Source organism: Oncorhynchus nerka, linkage group LG22 (genome assembly GCF_034236695.1).
Source record: "Oncorhynchus nerka isolate Pitt River linkage group LG22, Oner_Uvic_2.0, whole genome shotgun sequence".
Lineage (NCBI taxonomy): Eukaryota > Metazoa > Chordata > Actinopteri > Salmoniformes > Salmonidae > Oncorhynchus > Oncorhynchus nerka.
In genome coordinates this window covers 79,662,513-79,684,127 of record NC_088417.1, presented here as the reverse complement: position 1 = coordinate 79,684,127, position 21,615 = coordinate 79,662,513, and the positions used below count along the sequence as shown (strand labels likewise).

The 21,615-nt window shown below is 42.6% G+C and overlaps 1 protein-coding gene and 1 long non-coding RNA gene across 4 annotated transcripts; both read right to left on the bottom strand.

Annotated features, from left to right (window-relative positions):
* Positions 1-1,109: 1,109 nt before the first annotated feature.
* On the bottom strand, positions 1,110-10,073 carry LOC115105791 (protocadherin alpha-C2-like). Of its 3 annotated transcripts, none has more exons than XR_003859917.2 (3): positions 7,539-10,073; positions 5,355-5,416; positions 1,110-4,070 (listed from the first exon to the last, which is right to left on the bottom strand). XR_003859917.2 is itself a non-coding variant. In XM_029628181.2 (3 exons), the coding sequence occupies exons 1-2, from the start codon at positions 9,990-9,992 to the stop codon at positions 5,405-5,407; spliced, it is 2,466 nt and encodes an 821-aa protein (XP_029484041.1). In that variant the 5' UTR covers positions 9,993-10,073; the 3' UTR covers positions 1,110-4,070; positions 5,380-5,404. The 3 variants fall into 3 exon arrangements, 2 of the variants coding, with proteins under 2 accessions (XP_029484041.1, XP_029484040.1); XM_029628181.2 differs by having other exon boundaries at positions 5,380-5,416; XM_029628180.2 differs by lacking the exon at positions 5,355-5,416.
* A 2,850-nt stretch (positions 10,074-12,923) lies between these two features.
* LOC115105792 (uncharacterized) lies at positions 12,924-16,743 on the bottom strand. Its single transcript, XR_010460569.1, has 2 exons — positions 16,207-16,743; positions 12,924-15,855 (listed from the first exon to the last, which is right to left on the bottom strand). It is a non-coding gene; the product is annotated as an uncharacterized LOC115105792 (long non-coding RNA).
* Between the last annotated feature and the right edge of the window lie 4,872 nt (positions 16,744-21,615).

Below are 21,615 nucleotides of genomic sequence, written 5' to 3'. Positions count from 1 at the left end.
ACTATGGAACATTTTCCAGGCATGGACATTTTTGAATATGGGGTTGGCAGGGTATATGTTCCTTGCAAGTAATGTATGATGTCTTGCTGACTTGTGAAAAATGAGAGATATGACCTCTCCCTCGTGCTCTCTCTCTCTCTTTATCTCTATTGTGGCACAGCTTGTCTCCATAGCAATAGGAGTTTGAGGTGGGTCGCTATCCATGGTGCTGAACCTCAAGAGCTATCATTGAGGAAAATGCTGCCGATTGAAAGAGGAATGTAGTGTGTGTGTGGGCACACACGTACTTGCTCGTGTGCAGGTCAGCATATTGGTGTGTATGTCAGTGCACACGCATATGTATGTATGTATGTATGAGAGAGGGACTGAGAATGGTTGGCGATAGAGAGAGGGAGAGCAAGAGAGCAGAGGTTTGTGGGGGTTGGTACTACATATAGAAGTTGCTGACCGTTGTAACTGGAGCACTCTGCAGGGGTTAGAATATGATTACTGAAATACTGGAGTGTCAAACAATAGTTAGTATGAATTGAAGATTACTTCATTATCAGTGCCCAAGAGATTGTGTCATGATTTCTGAAATATTTTGTGCAAAGGCAGTCACACGGCAGAAACATTCAATTAGAGAGAGAGAGAGCGAGAGGGACAGAACAGCCAAAAGGAGAGAGGGAATGATGGAGACAAAATAGAAAGCAGGGTGTTCATGATAATCCCCTCCTCCGTAATCACAGGAAGGTGGTGTGGTTGTCATAGCAACCATTTCCTAGGTGCCGGGTGGTTCCTGGCAACCAGCCACTCCCATCAATCGTTTGCAGCGGACTGCAGGGTAGAGGCTCTGTCTCTGTGCCGTCACAATGGAGATCATCCATCAGTGTTTCACTGTGCCGTGTGGGCAGTCTTTAAGGTAAGAAGAAAATCACCAGGAAAGCTGTGTTTCTACCTGATACTTCCTTCATATTAACCTCTCCCTCAGTTTAATAATCAATCTCCTTGATTTAGCATGGAGTACCGAAGTGAGAAACTGGGTCATCATCAATGTCTGACAATTTAAGTATCCTAACAACACCGATAACTTCAATAATGGCCTTCAGAAAGAAAGGGACCCACAGAACCACATATCTTAAAGCTTTATTGACACCAGCATCTACAAGCAGGACATTTAAGCAACAGAAACAACATCCAAACTGTTTTTGAATAAAAAAATGTAGCAATGCCATTCTCTCTCACTCACTTTTTAACTCGCATCTGCCAATCAGCGTTGTGGGTTGTGTCCCCGCCCCCCACCCACCTATAAATAACACAGGAAGCCCTACAGAAAGGGAAGCAGATACAGTCAGACCATATAATCATAATGCAGGAATAAGCAGTGTAGCTACACAACAGAGACAGACATGATCTGCATGATACTTAAGCAAGCACCACAGACACCCTCCTGTACCATCAAGCCAAGTGCAGAGATTACATCAGATATAAAAAGTATATTGCATTTAAAAAAAGTACAAAGTAGATACGCCGATACAGGTTTTAAACCCCATCCACTGTCAAAGTAGAGCTTAAGGTCTCAGGTCATATCAGCCAATCATCCAGCCACTGACTGCTTGGGAGATTTTCCCCAAATGCCTGGGATCTAAATGAATCCAGATGACATCTTATCCCTTGCAATAATCATGACTTGAATCTGGATTAAGAACCATCATCTCATTCTCCTCAAGTCACATGTACTGGTATAATGCAGGAGACCCATAAAGAGCTCAAGATGTCTGAATTTAGTTTAATATTTTCTGTTGCCTAAAATGTGTAATAAATGTGTCTTCATACAAGGCTCAGGCAGCATATTCTCCCCACAGACAAGAGCAGGCAGCGCCCACATCATTAGTGTAGCAATCAGACAGCTGTGTGTCCAACACCATCAGCCCTCAGACCCAAACAGTGACCTCACATTGTGACGGGAGGTGAGGTCATGATTCACACAGGGCTTTAAATAGGAAGAGACTGATAAAGAGAGAATTGGAGAGTTGATTAGAACTTCAAACTATGACTGCACTGCAGCCTGTGGTAGATGAGTGGTGTAGCCAGATCTGGATTCAGTGGAAATCACTGTGAATAGGAATAGCTGGATGGATTGTGAGTGCAGGGCCTATAGGTCATACATGACATGCACTGGCGTCAAAGGAATCCCCTTTCTGTCTCACTCGTCTTTAGATTCTTTCTCCTTATCACTCTCTCTCTCCTTCTTTTGGCCCTTTCCCTTCATTGTGACGTGTATATAGTGCTGTCTGTTCTAGTTTCTCATTTCTAAGACCTAATGCCTTGCATTAAATCTCTGCACTTCAGGGTATTGCTGGGAGAAGAGATACTCTGTATGTCTATAAATTTAAAATAACATTTTGGCTAAATTCTTAATCAGGGGAGCGCTACATTCACATTTCATCAAATAATTTAGATTGTTTGTCTGTACACTGTATCAGATAAAAGATTTGAATGATGTATTGCAATACAAAAGTCATACAGTAGGCGACACAATGTACTTGAATAAGTCACATAAAAAGCAGTGTTAACAATTGTTAGGTCAAAATATCCAATAAAAACATGACAATTCATAAAACATTGTAAACTTTAAAAACATGGCCAGAATATTGTATTGCACCATGCCAACATAAATACATTTCAAATATACAACAATAAATCTTTTTTTTAAACAGTCTTATTTTTTTAAGTGAATATAGTAACATTTCTTATATAAAGTACACATGGTTTCTTCCTCTAAGCTTCCTGTTTAACACTGAATTCTCCTTTAGCTGATTCACTGAGGTTTGTTCACAGTGACAGGGACACTGGGAGTGTGGGATGGAGTAAGTGTTACAGTAATTGGAACCTGGCAGAGGCCTGTGGAGTTTAGTTGAGAAGGCTCAGACAGAGGTATGATAAATTGTTGTAAAGTGAACCCCTTTAGTGCCTCAGATATTCTACATACAGTGTTGGCTACATTTGACCCTCATATTGTCCTGCTTAGGCAGGTAGGAACTAAATCTGGGTATTTCTCGCTGTCCTGAGTTTTTCCTTGGACATGATTCTCACACAAAAAATGGATTATAGTCTGTGCTTTATATATATATATACACACATGCTGAGCAGGAAATGTTTCTCATCAAAATATACTAAATATAGCGTCAGTGTCAAATGTGATCATGAAGATTTCAACCGTGAGAATATATTAGCTATCTCTGTCTGCAATGTGAAGTGGAGTAAGATGGGGTACTTCTCTCCTACCTGGCTCATTGAATGACAGGTATGAGGTCTTGATCTATCTTGTTACCAACTCAACATGCATATCTCATACCATGTCTCAGGAGATAAATAATCCCATAACATAGGCTGATGTTCAGAGTCAAAAACATAATTCAACACATTCAAGAAAATTGGTAAGGTCTACAAAGCCAAATGATGAAAAACTTTAGTATTATTTCTAAACAAAATGTACAAAAGTTATCTATGCACACTACACATTCACAGATGAACAAAGATTGTTATTTCACTAGCTAACAGAGTTATGGCATTGACCATATTGTGACCTCTCACACATACCCCAATAATGCATTGACATCACAATGATGAGGAACCCTCACAAGGACTAAACAGAATATCCCTTTTGTGTAATTGTGTTTCTTGGAGAGGTAAGGTAGGATTTTGGAAGATATTGAGTGCCTGGTCCCACATTTACAGTCAAAAGTCCCAGGGAGGGTGCTATGCATAATGACATCAGTCCAATGTTGTCTGAAAGACCTTGTGTTTGATGTTCCTTTCTTCTTTATGATATTTTCTAAATACAAGTACCTGTTGATGTAGCCATGCAGATTCATGCTTGATGGAAGATGATAAAGGTAGTCTACAGTTGCTGAGGTGGTTGGTGTGGTATGTTTGGGCAGAGGGTTCGACGAGCTGCCCCCAGAGGTAACTGTTGGATCCCAGTGATTGAAGGAGGGGTGTTGGTCACTCTTAACTTCTTTGAACGTTCTGCAGCCGAATACCCCAGATTGAGGACATCATGGCAGGTCACTGCTGGCCCTGGAATCCTGCCAATAAATAGAAAACACAGTCAGCCAATAGGAGGTGGAGAGAGGAGGGGGATCAGCTTGACTGACAGCCTATAATGAGTCACAAGTCATGCAACTGTTAAGATCTCCAACTGGGGCTTGACTGGTTATTTCCACCATCAATCGAACATGGGTGGGCATTAGATACCAAGTTGCTTACTTTTACGGTCAAAAACAATTAACATGCCTCTGGATTATGCAAGGAGGTGTGCATGGTAAAATCTATAAAATTGTCTACATGGGCTATTTCTCAAATCATTATATTTTATTGTCCCCACAGGAATTGAGAAATTACAGAATGGCCAAATTGCAGAATGGATCTATCATGTGCATCTAGGTCAGATTAAAAAGCAAGCAAGTGAAATTTGAATAAAACCAAACAAATGACAAAAATAGGGCAACAGAAAGGGAGATGTACCATAGAGACATGCACATCACAGTCTGTAGGAGTGAAGGATAGGCAAGCTGGTGTTTGAACTACTTTAGTGCAATTGTTTATGTGTATGTGTGTGTGTGTGCGCGCGTACGTGCAGGGCTAAAGGTAATATGTCTATGGAGGCCACAGTTAGTCTGTGTTAGACAGTGGCCGACAGGCATTGAGCAGCTCATCATTTCATTATTTCTCCCTGTATTGGGCCAATGATAAGATGTGGCTGCTGGGGAGCAGGGGCAGAGCCAAAATATGCAGGGATGTGTGTGGGTGTGACAGAGGGGCTGGATGCAGCCGCTGCTCTGAAGCTGGTGTGCACACTGAGCTTTGGAACAAGACAGTGCATACCTTAATCCTATCCTTTATCTGTGCTAGTTAGCACTTTACCCTGAGTCTCTGCCAAACAAACCACATATTGTCATTACTGCTCTGACCTGGCAGCCACTTTGGGCCTAATCTCAGCTGTCAGTGATTGGTTTCCCAATCTAATCACAGATGCATCACAATGAAGGTCAATGGGAAGAAGAGTGTGCCGTGTGTGTCAGGGGAGGGGGACAGAAAACAAATAGGGAAAGGGATAGAGAAAGAGACCAGGAATTCAACCCTCTCTCTGCATCCTCCTGAAATCAATGTATGTCGGCTCTTTGCTGACATTTTATAATCCATGCCCCCTTTTACAAAGGAGACTGGACTCTGCCCACACAGAGTCAAACCCACGTTAGGGGTGATAAAGTGACAATTAGACCTATCATTAGAGCAGGACAGCGACACTTGCACAAAAAAATAGTGAGAAACACAATTCTAGATTGAGCTACACCAATCAGTGCTCCTACATCATGTTACCAGCAACCAGCATACCTCCAGCTGTAGAATGGGCTTCCTTTCATTTTGAGTACTTTAGAACAGAAAAAGAGACAGGTTCAATGGTCAGAGTCCAACACACACACACACACTTTTCCAAAACCCAAGATCCACTAATCCAATCCAAATCTCTTGTTTGTTTTCATGTCATGTCAGTACAATAGGGACAAGGCAGTCTCCTCTCTAAGTCAGAGCTCAAATGAAAACAGTACTCCAGTTAGACAAGGTTAGCCTCTTATTGGACCTGGAAAAGACAATGCACACAGACAAACACATCAACACAAAAAGAATTAGAATAAACTAACAATGTCATACAATGTTTAGCCTACACTGGCATTCCCATTATACTGTATAGAGCTCACATCAGTCCATTATTTTCCCCCAGGTCAGGTTTATTATTACACAAACCCCGGTCCTGGTTTTTGCAATTCAGCTCAGAGAGTTGTAGTGTCTGAGACAACAGCAGACAGACGTTCTTGGAAAGCTATTTTTTGTTATTAAAATTGCATGAACTGCAAGCAAAGAATGAAAGGAAGTGGCACTAACATGACTTGGGAATTAGCATGGCTCAATGACTTAAATAAGCAAACTGAGCCAAACCCCAGTAGAGTGAATGACTGCAGGGCAAATTAAAAGCAAATAAGTTTTTCTGTTATGTCTGCATAACACTTACACAGTAATAGCCTAGCGGTGTTCATACACCACAGGACTGGAACAGAGCTTAAATGGATACAGTGATATTCTTGTTCTACTTTCCCAGAGTCTGGTGAACTTGTGGATGCTATGTTTATGTGTGCTGTATAAAGAAAGTTAGCGTTAGTTCCACGGGCCAATGGTAACTAGCGGTAGTGCAATTACTGGAACTCAACAGGTACAGGAGCAATGCTACTCACAGCATCCCTTAGCGAAACACTAGAAAACCTGCAGATATCCCATGCATAGAGGACATTTCGGCAAAATACATAGAGGATTTATTTAAAACCAAACTAAACCCTGGTCAGATAAGTAGTACAGTACTACAGTATTGGTTCATTAACTGGAGTGTAATCTGTCAGATAAGGAGTTATAAGTAGTACAGTACTACAGTATTGGTTCATTAACTGGAGTGTAATCTGTCAGATAAGGAGTTATAAGTAGTACAGTACTACAGTATTGGTTCATTAACTGGAGTGTAATCTGTCAGATAAGGAGTTATAAGTAGTACAGTACTACAGTATTGGTTCATTAACTGGAGTGTAATCTGTCAGATACAGTACTACAGTATTGGTTCATTAACTGGAGTGTAGCCTGTCAGATAAGTAGTTATAAGTAGTACAGTACTACTGTATTGGTTCATTAACTGGAGTGTAGCCTGTCAGATAAGTAGTTATAAGTAGTACAGTACTACTGTATTGGTTCATTAACTGGAGTGTAGCCTGTCAGATAAGTAGTTATAAGTAGTACAGTACTACTGTATTGGTTCATTAACTGGAGTGTAGCCTGTCAGATAAGTAGTTATAAGTAGTACAGTACTACAGTATTGGTTCATTAACTGGAGTGTAGCCTGTCAGATAAGTAGTTATAAGTAGTACAGTACTACTGTATTGGTTCATTAACTGGAGTGTAGCCTGTCAGATAAGTAGTTATAAGTAGTACAGTACTACTGTATTGGTTCATTAACTGGAGTGTAGCCTGTCAGATAAGTAGTTATAAGTAGTACAGTACAACTGTATTGGTTCATTAACTGGAGTTTAACCTGTCAGTAAACATAAAAGGCTGAGAGCTGCACTGAGGTGACACAGGGTCTATAGGCTCCTCCTCTCAGTGGAATATGATTGTGTAAAGTTGGTCAAACGGTCAGTCTGAAGGATGCGCAGAGGACACGCATAGGAACCGGCAGAGGTGGCTTTGGTCTCAAAAATAATGCAGAGGTCTCTCTGGTATAAAAACTTTTTTTTTTACACAACAAGGCCCTGTTTGAATAGTATTTGAATGTGTCCTTCATTCATGTAATCAGTGACACATGATAGTCTCTATGAAAGAAAGGCTACTGCTTTCATCAATCCAACCTTGTCAGATGTGTGATTACATGAAGGAAGGAAGAGTGTGCATTTCATATAAGGAAGTATATGTCAGAGGAAAACTGCTCCGGGCCTTCATCTCAGAGGCGCACATACCTGTAGCGTGGATGCTCTTGAGTCGCTGGTCTCTGTAGGCCCTGTGCTTCTGGGTATACTGGACACAAAGTAGCCTGCTCCCTTCGGTACTATAGGCTGTCTGACAACCACCTTGCCTTTCCTGGTTTCTGCTAGAAACAGGCTGTACCAGTAGGCATCACTGGAGATTAGGGTGGAATCGGCTATGGTAGAGCTCCTCTGGCTGATGATACTGTTTCTGCTGATCATACTGTTCCTATTTAGACTGTTCAGATTCATATTCATAGCAGGAGGCATCTTCAAGGGCTTCGGTTTCTGACACTTCAGCACGATGACCACCAATATGGTGATCAATAGCAGAAAGGATACTGAGCCCAAACCAATGACCAAATACAGATTTAAGTCTGTGAACAAGTCATATTCCAAAGGCAACTCAGTAGTTTCTGAGAATGGTGTCACCATGTGTTCTACTGTTGATATCTTGATGGTGACTGTAGCGGAAAGAGCAGGGTCTCCATTGTCTTTGGCGACAACAACCAGCCTCTGATGACGGGGGTCCCTATAGCTGAACATTCTTGTGGTACGGATCTCCCCATTGTATTGATCTAGACTGAAGAGGCTAGAGTCACTGATCTGTAGAAGCTGATATGTGACCCGTGAATTCTGTAATGAGTCTGCGTCAATGGCGATTACTTTGGCAACTAGGAATCCTTTATCAGTGGACCTCGGTATCACCTCTTCAATAACCGAGCCCTGCGCACGCCAAGGTGACACTATGAGCGGGGTGTTGTCATTCTGATCCAGAATGATGATGTGAACTGTGACATTGCTGTTCAGTGGAGGTACCCCAGAGTCTCTGGCCTCTATGTGGAAAAGGAACTCCCTCTCCCTCTCAAAGTCAAAGGTCTTCAGAGCGTAAAGGTTGCCATTCTCTGGATTAATAGAGAAAAGCATGGACATAGATGTGTTAATGATCTCCTTCTCCATGATAAAATACACCAGATACTGGTTCTCATGGAGGTCCGGGTCAAAAGCACTGAGTGACGTCAACAGTGCGCCGGGGACGTTGTTCTCCACAACATGGATTGTGTAGAACGACTGGGGGAATATTGGCGAGTTATCGTTGACATCCAGTATCTCCAAGGTGATTGTCTCATTGTCAGATAAGCGAGGTGTTCCTTTGTCTGTGACTATGAAAGTGATTTCATATCTTGGAATTGTCTCACGGTCCAGTGGTTCTGAAACATGCAGAGCAAAATAATCCTCCGAAGACTTATTAAGAACGAAAGGTAGGGATGTTTGTTGGTTCAAAGTGAGCTCAACTTCACCGTTGTCCCCAAAGTCCCTGTCGCTTATACTGATCACTGCTATTAATGTTCCTATGGCAACATCTTCCTTGAGCGTGCTTTTAAAAGATTTAATGGTAACCTCGGGATAGTTGTCATTCAGATCGGTAATAAATATCATTATTTTACAATCTCCGGATAACGAATTAGATCCTTGGTCTCTGGCTTGAATATATATATCGAAACTGTGGCTCTCCTCAAAATCAATCACATCCTTAACCTTTATTTCCCCTGTATTCGAATTTAGAGAGAACTTTTCTTGTGTCTTCTCGGATGTATATAACGTGTATGAATATATCATCTCTGCGTTAGTGCCCTCGTCCAAGTCTGTTGCGTTCAAGGTCATTACTAGAGTTCCAATTGGGGAGTTCTCAGTTACATTAATAGCATATATCGGCTGGTTAAAAAAAGGGGCGTTGTCGTTGATATCCAGAACCCTAACGATGATACTGGCTGTGCCTGAGCGTGCAGGGACCCCGCCATCTACAGCGGTTAGTATTAAATTATGAACCGCCTGTTCCTCTCTGTCTAAATTACTGTTGAGAACCAAATCTACGTATTTAGATCCATCGCTTCCCGTCTGTATGTCAATTATAAAAGACTTGCTTTCGCTTAAATAGTAAGTCTTAATAGAATTCGCACCGACATCTGCATCCACAGCATTTGTCAAAGAGAATCTCTCTCCTGCAGCGGTAGATTCTGAAATATCCAAGTGCATTGTCTCCCTTCGAAAGACCGGTGCATTGTCATTTATGTCCATAATTTCAAGCTCAATGTTAAAAATTCGAATGGGATTTTCAAATATGACATCCATTTTCAGAAAACAAGACGTTGTCTTGCTCGAGCATATATATTCCCTATCTATCTTTTCAAGTATGAACAGGTCTCCCGTTTCTTTGTTAATGTCCAAATATTTGTTTCTGTGGATGATGTCAAGCTTTGCCTTGCGTGTTATCAGAGTGCGAAGGTCAAGTCCCAAATCTGTAGCCAGGTTTGCAACAACGGAACCCTCTTGCATTTCCTCGGGAATAGAGTAGCGATTAATGGACAAAGCAATTCCCCACATCGCGCTGAATACAAAGAGAACGGTGACGCACCTTGTCCATTCAGTTGCAATGGAAAGCGCCATTATTGCAAAGAAATATGTTAAATTAGGTCAATACTTGAAGCAATCCGTTAAAGACGAATAACTTTACATCTACGAGCTATTGCTTACGTGAGAAACAATCCGTAGCCTTCTGTTCTGCACCGGGGAATTCATGCCGAGCTTCCACGCGGTACAACTGCGGTGCGCTGCTCTCCCAATCGTGATGACGTCTGCTGGGTAGTCGTCATTGAAAAGGAACAGCGACATGATGTGTGCTATGTAAAATGGTTGTACCTTATTATGAATGTTATGGTTACGAACGTAACGTTAATTAATGTTTACAGACGAAAGGTAATATTTCGAAAGGTTATTGCAACCATTTCCTATGTGAGGCACTAACGGCTGCCTGTTTAAAAAGTTTGCATATGCACATTGTCTGAGATTCTGTTGTTGCACTCTAATTCTGTGGTTCTCTTTTTTTGACTAATGTATGAATACCAATTTAATGAAGTACAACAAATCCAACGCAAGTTCTCAATAGTAATTTTAGCACCACACAACATGCCTTCAAAAAATATTGTTTGAATGAGGAACTCTATAATGACCAGAAGTGTTATTAATATTGAAGTAGATGTCAAGCCAAAATTATGTCCACTAGTATAGGCTATTGTGTGTCTGAGTGACGAAGGAGCATTAGCACAGTGTCCAATATTGGTCTATAAAACATTCAAAAGAAATAGGCCTAAACAAGTCAACAAGAGAAAGTATAATGGGAATGGATGGGAAATGATGTAAATATATCACTAGCCACTTTAAACAATGCTACCTTATATAATGTTACTTAACCTACATTATTCATCTCATATGCATATGTATATACTGTACTCTAGATCATCGACTGCATTCTTATGTCACTAGCCACTTTAACTATGCCACTTTGTTTACTTTGTCTACATACTCATCTCATATGTATATACTGTACTTGATACCATCTACTGTATGCTGCTCTGTACCATCACTCATTCATATATCCTTATGTACTTATTCCTTATCCCCTTACACTGTGTACAAGACAGTAGTTTTGGAATTGTTAGTTAGATTACTTGTTGGTTATCACTGCATTGTCGGAACTAGAAGCACAAGCATTTCGCTACACTCGCATTAACATCTGCTAACCATGTGTATGTGACAAATAAAATTTGATTTGATTTGAGAGAAAGTATAGTATTGCAATTATTCTGCATACCCTCATATCTTAAAAAGCTGCAATTTGTGATAATCAGCACCTCAAAGACACCACTTTACGGCTCCTGTACACTAGCACACCGTAAATTGTTGCGTGCCGCTTCGACCGCTCAGAATGGCTCGCTTGTGGCGGTGCTTGCAGAATATGTCAGCATATAGTTAGCAGCAGTTGGTTGTGCATCAAGAATAAAGCATAGCGCATTTGTATGAAGGTCTGGTTATTAAATGAATAGGTTCTCCACATGGCTTGGAGAACCTATTCAAGTAAGTAAATACTTTTCGAAAATGTAAAAAAAAACAACGATGTATTATTAGCTAACTAGCTACAGTGCAGGCTAACTAAAATGAGCTGCTAATATAGCTAGCTAGTTATATAGACAACTGTACATACTGTATAGCTGAATTAAATATCAGAAGCTACCAAACTTCATATTAGCTAGCTATCTTGATGTATTTATCATTGTAAAAAATAAACTCCAAATGCATTTGTTGGTAGGTAGCTAACAGCCATGGAGGAAGGTGAAAGAATAGCCGCTCCAACTGTAAAAGAAGGGAGAGAGTAGGATATGCTGGATAAGGCAGATACTGTTGTACCACTTGCAGTTCCAAACTGCAAGTGGTATGTATGTATTAATTTGTGATGCTATCCTTGATATGATCCTGCTCTCTTCACATGCTACACATGCACGTATGTGCACATGCATCTAACTATCAAATGTTATCATGATTTGTTATAAGAGATATTATACTTTAGGTCCACAATGACCTGGTGATGTAAAAGTCTAATAATGACATTATATTCCATATTCCTACAGACTGTAGATTCCTTAAAAACGATTGCCTAAAGTTACAGTTTAGGGCACTGCACAGTTGGGTGACCAGGGCCATCTTGGACTGCCTCGTGGGGGAAATCAGGCGTGTGTGAAGGCAACCTGTGTCCTGCATAACACATGAGGACCAGGAGGGGATCTGCAGCTTGCCGCCATGTGCGAGAGGAGATGCTGCTGCTGCGTGATGTTTCAAGGATGGGGTCTAACAATGAGGCAATCCGCACGGGAGGCAATCCGTGTGCAGGAGATATTCACCTGCTACTTTTTCAAATAGGGTGCTGTTCCCTGGCAACACCATAGACTACACTATGCACAACCAACAACCAAAGGCTCTTTTAAGAGCCATCCATATTGCAATAAGAGTATTCTTTCATTTACTTAGCTATGTCAACTGCAGTTATTCAATTCCCAGTTTATCTCCCATTGATTTCTACTTCTCAGGTGAGGGTGCTGTTTAGGTAAGGGTTGTCACGGTGCTGACTTTTGCCCAATGCCTGCAGCAAAAGCCTCTACCCCGTCCTCTGGCTGGGCAGAGTACTTTGGGACTTTAGTTACTTCGGTGTAACAAGGGCCTTGCCCTGCGGCCCTACCAACCCTTCTATTTATTCGTAATGGCCCTTTGCGTGAGTTGGGTTTGTTCCTTCGTTCACGTTGTCACTCCCTTATTTTCCGGTCTAGTATGAGGCCTTGGATAGATATACTCCTATTTAAATATTCTTAAGCGTTATGGATTCCTCCTATATTTCCTTACCCTCAAGTTATCTTTACCTATGTATATATCAATACCTAATAACAACTCCTAGTAGTTATTATGCTCGTCAGCTAGTAGTCACTCGGAAACTAGTATTGGTATATGTTTTGACTTTCTTAAAAATATATTATTGTCCACACAATGAAATATTCTTTAGTGCAATCACTTTAACCTATAACCAGGGTCACTTTCTGTTCAGTGAGAGTGTCAAAGGCGTTTGCTCTCCAGATCGTTAATCTGGCCTAGTTGTCAAAGTTTCAAGCTTTTATTAAGTTTTTGTCTTATACACATCATTACAATTCAATGGTTATACAGTTTCTCAATACAACAATAATGCTCAATCAATCCTTAATGCTTTAAGCTATGCCAGATAATATTGCAAAACTTTAAATGCGTTAACACTTCTAACAATATTGACTAAATAGCTAAAATAGTTCAATTACCTTAAATGCTCAGCCCCTTTGTCACTTTCCCGTAATCGGTATTCTTACAGCTATGACGCTAGATTCCGAATTCCACTATCTCTGTACACTTCCAACTCTGTGTATGGACTCAATATATTGTAACTGATACTTGGCTATTTTTCCTTGAATTGCTAATCACCTCTGGTTTCTGGTGTCAAAAATGCGAACGCCCGCTTTGTCTATGTGATCAAGAGGTGATTAGACCTCTGTTTTTCGGAGACTCAGTCGGGTTCACAAGATTCAACCAGCTTCTTCAGAGTATGACCCAATAAGTACTTAAGCAAAAATATCCAGCTCTCAAAATATTGTTCTAGTCCAACAAAAAGTGTATATCCTAATACTATTCACTTCCAACTCTGTGCATAGACACAATATATGGTAACTGGTACTTGGCTGTTTTTCCTTGAATTGCTAGTCACCTCTGGTTTCTGGTGTCAAAAATGTGAACGCCCGCTTTGTCTATGTGATCAAGAGGTGGTTAGACCTCTGTTTTTCGGAGACTCAGTCAGGTTCACAAGATTCAACCAGCTTCTTCAGAGTATGACCCAATAAGTACTTAAGCACAATTATCCGGTTCCCAAAATATTGTTTTACTCTATCAAAAAGCATATAGTGCAATAGTAAATTTACCTATGATGATTCTCCATATGAAGTCTGTTTCATATGTTAGTGAGGATCATGCTGTCTTATGATCTCTGTTCTCTTTATATACCTTTTTAAAGGGGAAGTTCCCACTGGAGCTGTAGACCTACGTAACCTTAGGCCTGTGTGTTAAACGGAAGATTCCTATTATTACCGTTCAAGGTCATGCACTACTGACACTCACATTGCTGCTTCCGTGTTACTGTTGGCTGATTCCACTCAATCATACCAGCTGGTTGTTTCTACCACTGGAGGTGGCGTAGGTGGTATGTTGAGCGTCAGCTGGGAGAAGTCTATGATAGGTATCTCCTCTGCTTCTCCCTGTTGTCCAGTTTCTGCAGGTGCTTGTCCAGTTTCTGCAGGTGCGGTCCGTGGTTCCATGAGGTCCCGTGAATGCCCTGTGTTGTACCCATTGTTTGATGGAGTGGGCAGATTATTTTTTATCTCTTGTCACACCCTCTCCAGCATCTGAACACTCCTTTCTCTTAGTTCCTTGCCTCATTATTCTCCCATTATAGCGTACCCCTAACATTAGCCCATCTATCCTCTGTACCATGCCATAGCTAACCTCCTGTCCGTCTTCCATCTTCAACCAATACCTACTCTTGAGGTACTGACCATCACTCGTTACTGACTTAACTGCTAATCTTCCGTTCACCACAATGTTTGCATATGCCCCATCTTTGGGCCAGTCCTCTGCTTCATCTTCATTATATTTACAGTACCCTAACTTATTGCATGTTGCACCACAAAAGCAAGCTTTACAAAAAATGTAATAAGGCTATTTCCAGATCTTGTGTCTCTAATTATTTTCCCTTTGGTTATGCTAGAACAACACGCCCACCGATGGTTCCATCCTCCCCTAGTCCTGGCTCCATCCTCTGTAATATATTTCATTGTTTAGCCCTGATAACTCTATCTTCCCCATTTGCCTGCCCCATTCTATTTCTTTACCATTATACACAACCCTCAACTTTGCCTCTTCTCTGTCCTGGGTCATTTCCCAAGCCATCCCTCTTTTTACCATTACCCTCATTTTTGGCCAATCTCTGGCTTCCTCTAAGCAACCTAAACACACACTCTCCAAATCTTTCCCTTGCCAATTTAGCCTTCCCTGTAGATTTCCCTTTACACTAAATGCACACCCTCCACATAAGTCTAGTTCCCTGGTATTTTCCCAACACAACATATGCCCCTCGCAACAGTCATTCAGGTCAGGCCTATCCATTATTTGCCCATGTTTAATGAATGTCTCCATTCTAGCCATACACCATTCTCCTAGGATCTTTGCTTCCTCATACATCTGTTCTTCCTCTGAAGCTTCTGATTTCTATAATTCAGAGAAGATTGGTTAGACCATTATGTTATTGTCGCCTGCCTTTCTTGGCCTTCTTCTTGCCCTTCCTACTTCTGGGGTTTACCATACCTATAAGTTCATCCCTAATGTATTTCAGCTCCCTTCTTAGGTCTCCTGCTGCTGCCTCACACCTTACTACTGAACTAGTAAGATCTGCAATTTTGGACCAGTTAGGTCCCTCGCCTTTATGCTCTGATCCATCTCCTTGTATGGTTTTTACCTTGTCTTTCCTCTGTTGCCTTTAGTGCCCAGATAGGTCTCCAGGCTGGCCCCTGTGCCGTCTGCCTCCTAACTCCTGCGTCTAGCAGCCCGCTAGGTCCATTGTCTTTCCTCTGTTGCCGTTAGTGCCCAGATAGGTCTCCAGGCTGGCCCCTGTGCCGTCTGCCTCCTAACTCCTGTGTCTAGCAGCCCGCTAGGTCCATTGTCTTTCCTCTGTTGCCGTTAGTGCCCAGATAGGTCTCCAGGCTGGCCCCTGTGCCGTCTGCCTCCTAACTCCTGCGTCTAGCAGCCCACTAGGGCCATTGTCTTTTGAGCCACACCCAAACCATCCTTTCACTAGCTGCCTACCTCTCTCTTTCTGTCTTTCCTCCTTTTCTTTCCTTGATATCTGATTATCCTGTCTGTGCCTTGGGGTATACCTTCTTAGCCTCCTTATCTTCAAACCTGGTCCCTCTCCATGTTCTTCCTTACTTTCTTCTATAAGGAAAACCGGTTATTTTCCTTGCCCCTCTACCTTTTTCTGGGCCCGTACCTCTTCCTCAGTTAATCTCCTCCTCACTCCATGTTTACTAGCTCTTGGCCTATGGATATCTCCTAGCATCATTTCTACCCATCTGTTGTCGGTCATGCAAGCCCCTATGTTGCAATCCAACATCTTGCACTTAAGGCCAAACCTCCTGACTGTACTCTTGTGCCACTCTGCCCCGGCCTTATCCCGCCTCATGTAGCACTGATGTTTCTCCAGGACTTCTAAGTCCTCTTTGGTCCAAAATTTCTCCAAGTCCCCTAGCATAACTTGGGGCTCTCTCCTTGTGTCTCTTTCCATTGTTGTCCTTAAATTTTTTATCACCAGAGGTGGTGATCCATATTTCCAATTCGCTGGCTGACATGGGCATTTGCTACTATCTCTGAAGTCTACTATTTTATTCTCTTTCCTTCCTATCGCCACTCTACGCCTTCCTGCTGTGGCTTTCATGTTAACCCCGAATCCCCAGGATGTAACTGCGCCAAAGTACTCCTCCTCACCTATTCTTTCTATCAGATACGCCTCATGAGGTTCATAACAATCCTCGCATAGCCATGTGGTTCCAGATAGGACTACCCCATGTATGTCTTCCTGCTCCAATTCTCCGGGGGCCAATCTCCCACATCGCCCACAATTTATCATGACTCTGTCCCCAGCTCCCTTACACCATAGCCGCCTACTCTCTTCTACTCTAACTATCCTACCTTTTTTGCCCACCCTTTCCTCCCTCTCCCCGTCTCGGTTTAAGTAATATCCAGGTCTTACCCTGTCACACTTCGCAGGGTTTTCCTAAGGATATGAGGGGGAGAAAAGATTGGTCAGCACAAAACCCATAATTGCCTTAGTTCATTCCATTTCCTGTGAAAATGGTGCACGGCATTAAGGGCCATAGCTATAACTACCCATATTACCATGGGTAGTGCTTTTCCTAAAACCTGTCTCCTAATTTGGCTTCTTTTATTTTTCAGTTTTTTTAGTTCTTTCCACAACTGCATTTATTATTATTACCAAAATTAGCCCTTCCATTACCCATCCAGCGCATGCAAATCCCTTCAATTGTTCACATAGCCCTATGGTATCTGTCATGTTTACTTTAAAGCCTCCTATCTGGCCTATTGCCCCGAAGACTGCTGCCATAGTTTCTCAGAATTGTATCAACCCATAATGCTTCCCCAGTACTGGTGCCACTTGTTGTATTACCACCACAGGTACCATAGACAACATTACAGTCCGTCCTTTGGATAAACCAAACCTAATCACTGCCACTAGGGTAGTAAGTATTATTGCTAAAAACGTTATAACCCCCTGACCCTGCCTATTTTTCCAACCCAACATTCCCCAAATCATAATCTGTAGTAGTTGACACAATGTTATAGCTACCTCCTCCTGGGGGTCACTTTGAGTCAGGTCCCTGTCCTCAAAGTCGGATTGGTTGGAGGAGTTGGATGCCATTTTCTTAGAAGGTTGTTGGTAGTTTCTATGGTTTAGGAGCTTTTCTTTATTGTGTTGCACTCAGGCTGCTTAAGTCGTTTGTGCCTTATTGTGCAGAAACAGCTCCCCTTTATTCACCTTCAGCCAGTTCCCCCTCCCCTTGTCAGGCACTGCCTACTTCCTTTTCTTAGAGCAGTGTATGTTTGCGGTTGACACCTCGGCAGGTCACAAGTTCGTGACCTCTAGTAGGTCTACCCGTGTTCCCTCTGTCTCCCGTTGCTCTAATCGGCCAGGAGATCTTTGATGTACTCTCTCGTATACCATAGTCCATATTATTACTCCTTTGCATATTTTCCACAATATTTTAGCATTAACTTCAATAACTCTCTCAGTAGTCTAAGGGTTATTTTAATTATTTTAAATAGGGATAGCCACCCCTTCCTCAGTACTGCATCTACTGGAAGTCCCATTCTTTTGGCGTAGCTTAGGGCTATCATAAGCGTTATGAATATCAAGATCCCGACTGTAATACTTATTCCTAGCCAGAATCTTTCTTTTATTTCTTGCCATCATGAAGTGACTTCTTCCCATTTGTCATTTATGGCTGTGACCACCTTATTTACTGGTTCCACTATTATATCATTTGCCATTTTAGCCATCCCTGTGGTAAAACCTCCCCATGCTCTAGTTAACCAGTTGACTCCTAAAGCATTACTCATAGTGGTGTCCTCATCTCGATACCACGTTATGCCATCTGCTCCTTCGTCCCAGAACCTTCTCTTCAATATGTTACAGTAGTTTTCCTGCCCCATAGTTTTTAACAGTTCCAAGTTTCGTTTAATTATACTGCACCATTCTGATACTGTACCATTGTCAAATAACTGTTTACACGTGGACATATTCCAAGTCAGGGTCATATTCTTATCCCAGTCTGACCCTTTTCCCCATAGGTCTCCCCATGGTTCATCCTGTTGTGGCCACATTAGCTTTATGGCCCATTCCTTATACCCTCCCATCAGCCACCATGGGTTCAAGGGTATATCTAGCCCAATCTGCTAGCGAGGGATCTGTTCGAAGGGTCTGATCCCTGGTGCCAGCTATATCCCCTTGGTTTACATGGAATTTAATGCCTCCATAGCATGCTAATTGTACGTATCCTCCGGTTAACGGAGTGGGGTCTAACGGGCGTTTATCCCATCCCATTGCTATTGGGTCAAATGTTTTGGACACCGTGGTACTCTTCATACTAGTGCTGGCTTCAAAGTTTTTAATGACCGTTTCTTCCATTATTAATGCATTCCTAATCATTTTTCCCATGGTTGTATTCCATTTCTGTAGCATTAATCCCTGCATCCATATAAGGGTATCAGTGTTCAATCTTCCTATTGGGGGGAAACTGTATCCAAATTGATGCACATGTTCCATTTTGTCCTGTGTTCTTATATGTTTTAAAATACCTCCGCCAGCCAATACTCTGGAGTGGCAAGCGCCCCGTGCGTTTACCATGTCTACCAATTTTTGGTTTGCGTTCTCATTCCTGCCTGAGAAGGCCGGAGCTACCCCCAGCATTCCAGGTGAAGGATAATGTCCCCCTGACCATCTATGGAAGTGGGGGATTCCTGATTCTTTCAATATGCCATGGGCTGAGATGCAATGGTATCGTGCCCAGGCCTCAGTTTTATTCGCGGGGGGTCTAACCCAATGGTCATAATACTGTTGGGCGGTCTTCCCTTCTTTCCTATAGAACGGGTTATTTGGTTCTTGTCCCCAGTTCCATAATGGGGCTTTAGCACACATTCTTTGGGCCATCTCAAGGCTCTGTTGATAATTCTCTTTCAAACTCCTAAGGTCTAGTGCTGTCCATGGGGTTGACCTGGAATAGGCCAACCCTGGGTTTGTATTATTCTGTGTCGTAAGGCATACCCATCCTGAGGTGGAATACTTTATTGGTTTTTCTCCTGGCCTGGCGGAGTGGGGAATGTCATGTCCCCACACTCCATATTCCATCCGGTGGAATCTATCTAATGGGCCACTAGTAAATCCTGGGTACTTATAGGTCCTATTTTTTGCATATGGTAAAATAATACCCTTCCTTCCTCCCAGTATTCTATTATCCCATGAGGAGGAATTTCCAGGGTGTAGGTATAACACTATATCATTCAACCATTTAGCTTCAGGGATTGGTCCTGTAATTCGCCTCTGTGTGCTGCGCCTTACTCGGTACCTGGAGCTATTCCCTTTCAGACATAATATATTTAAGCCTCCTTGATCCATACCCTGTCTTAGGCCCACCTTACATTCCCTATGCCTGGTTCTATATTCTCCCAGCCTCATTTCCCTGTGGAAACAGAGGGAGACATTCTAGTTAGTTTTGTTTTCTCTCTTATTTATTTTTTTACAAATGGTGGACCTAGTATGGCCTGTGTCCCTTTGTCTAGATGTGCCCTCTCCAGGGTCTTGTGTGTCTGAGGTTAGTTTTCTTTTTATTAGGTTAATCAACCTTCTCATTTTTCCTTGTGGATCAGGTAGAGCAGCTTCATTTCTACCTCTTCCCTCTCCAGGAGCTGCTTTCCTGTCCACCAACATGTGGCACGAATATACACAGTCCAATTTGGTTTTGGGGTCCTGGGCAATGTATATTTGCCAGCCCAATTTCACCATGTGCCTTTCTCTTTTGTCACCCCTGACGGGTTCTGTATCCTCTATGGCCATAAGCTTAGAGACACAGCACATTGTCTTCTCTTTCCTCATTAACCTGCCCCAGTTATGTTCTCTCACTGGCTTTACATGTTCCTTCCCACCAGCATCTTCTCATTACCCCATGGTGGTCGTTTCTCTCATGGTTATTGCCTAATTCATATTCATCATCTTGTTCCCGGTCACGTCTGTTTGTCAACATCTGACTTAGGTAATTCCTAGGGTTCCATAGGGAAAATTTCCCGTCTACCCTCATCCAACATTCTGGTTCTCCTGGTTATGTGCCATATCCTGTCACTGGGACTGGGTCACCTTTCCTTTCTTCCAGCCACTGTTCACAATTTTTGTAGGTACTTATTCCTCCAGCCAATCTGAAGGGCCCTGCTTCCACAGGCCATAGGCCTTCCCCCCTTCTCACTGGAGTGAGTAGGCTACCCCTTAACAGGTCATTCCCCCCTCTCAGTTTCTGAGGTCTGCACTCCACACAATTCTTCTGGACCAACACACCTCTGTGCGTCCATACACATGTGCACTGCTTCGGCTCCCATCCTGATGTCACTACCTGTACTCCTACCATGCAGTTCGGAAATACGTTCCTATCACATCTCTTGCACCAGAGAACCCTTCCTACTCTTTGCCTACCACCTTTCTTACCACAGTCACTTCCTGTGGCTATCTGCCTTATGCTCATCTTGGCCGGGCCTTCATACTGCACCTCCCCTGTGGGTTCTCCGCATACCTCACATGGGGCTATGTTCATATAACCTTTCTGTCCTGGATCTGTGCACCTGCTTTTGTGCCACACAGCCCTGGTATTCCCCCGAACTACCACTCCTGCTTTCGCCAGTTGTTCGTATCTTAGATGAGTGGTTATCCATACTGCGTCATCCGAGCGTCTCACCTGTATTCCTGACCTGCAGGTCAACATGTGCAGCCACTGTGGATTAACTACTCTGGTAGACATACCTTTTTAAGTTGTGCAACGTCTACCGTTATATCACCGTCTACTTTGATCGTGTTTGCACTGATCACGGCAATTACCTGGCGTCTTTTTACGTCTTTTTTTTTGTTGTTGTTTGTTTTTGTTTTGTTGGGATTACTCTATTCCCCGTGTCAGCTCCTGGTCTTAATCCTAATCCAGTCTCCCACCTGTAACACACAAGGTAGAGGGGGAGGCTGCGCATTAGCTAATTCCACCACTGTGCTGATGTTGGGTAGTCCTATCAATTCTCTTGGGCTAGGCCCTGTGTCTGTTGGAGTTAAGTTCATTTCCACACAGGCCTGTGCCAATTTAGGTCCCCAATCTTTCTCTGCCTTCCATAACCCTAGGGTCGTCTTTAATTTCCCTATGGTCCTCTCGGCACAGCCATTGGCCTGTGGGGTGTAAGGGGGGGAGTATATGTGTGCGACCCCATGGTCCACACACCACTCCTCCACCTTCTTATTCTTATACTGTCTTCCATTATCGGTTCTAATGGATGGGAAAGGACCTAGAGCAAGGGT

Bases quoted from the DNA above. Each gene is read 5' to 3' on its own strand.
- LOC115105791 (XM_029628180.2), bottom strand. From the start codon at position 9,992: ATGGCGCTTTCCATTGCAACTGAATGGACAAGGTGCGTCACCGTTCTC. The intron at 4,071-7,538 runs GTATGTGCGCCT...ATTTATTGGCAG, and splicing joins CAAGAGCATCCACGCTACAG to GATTCCAGGGCCAGCAGTGA.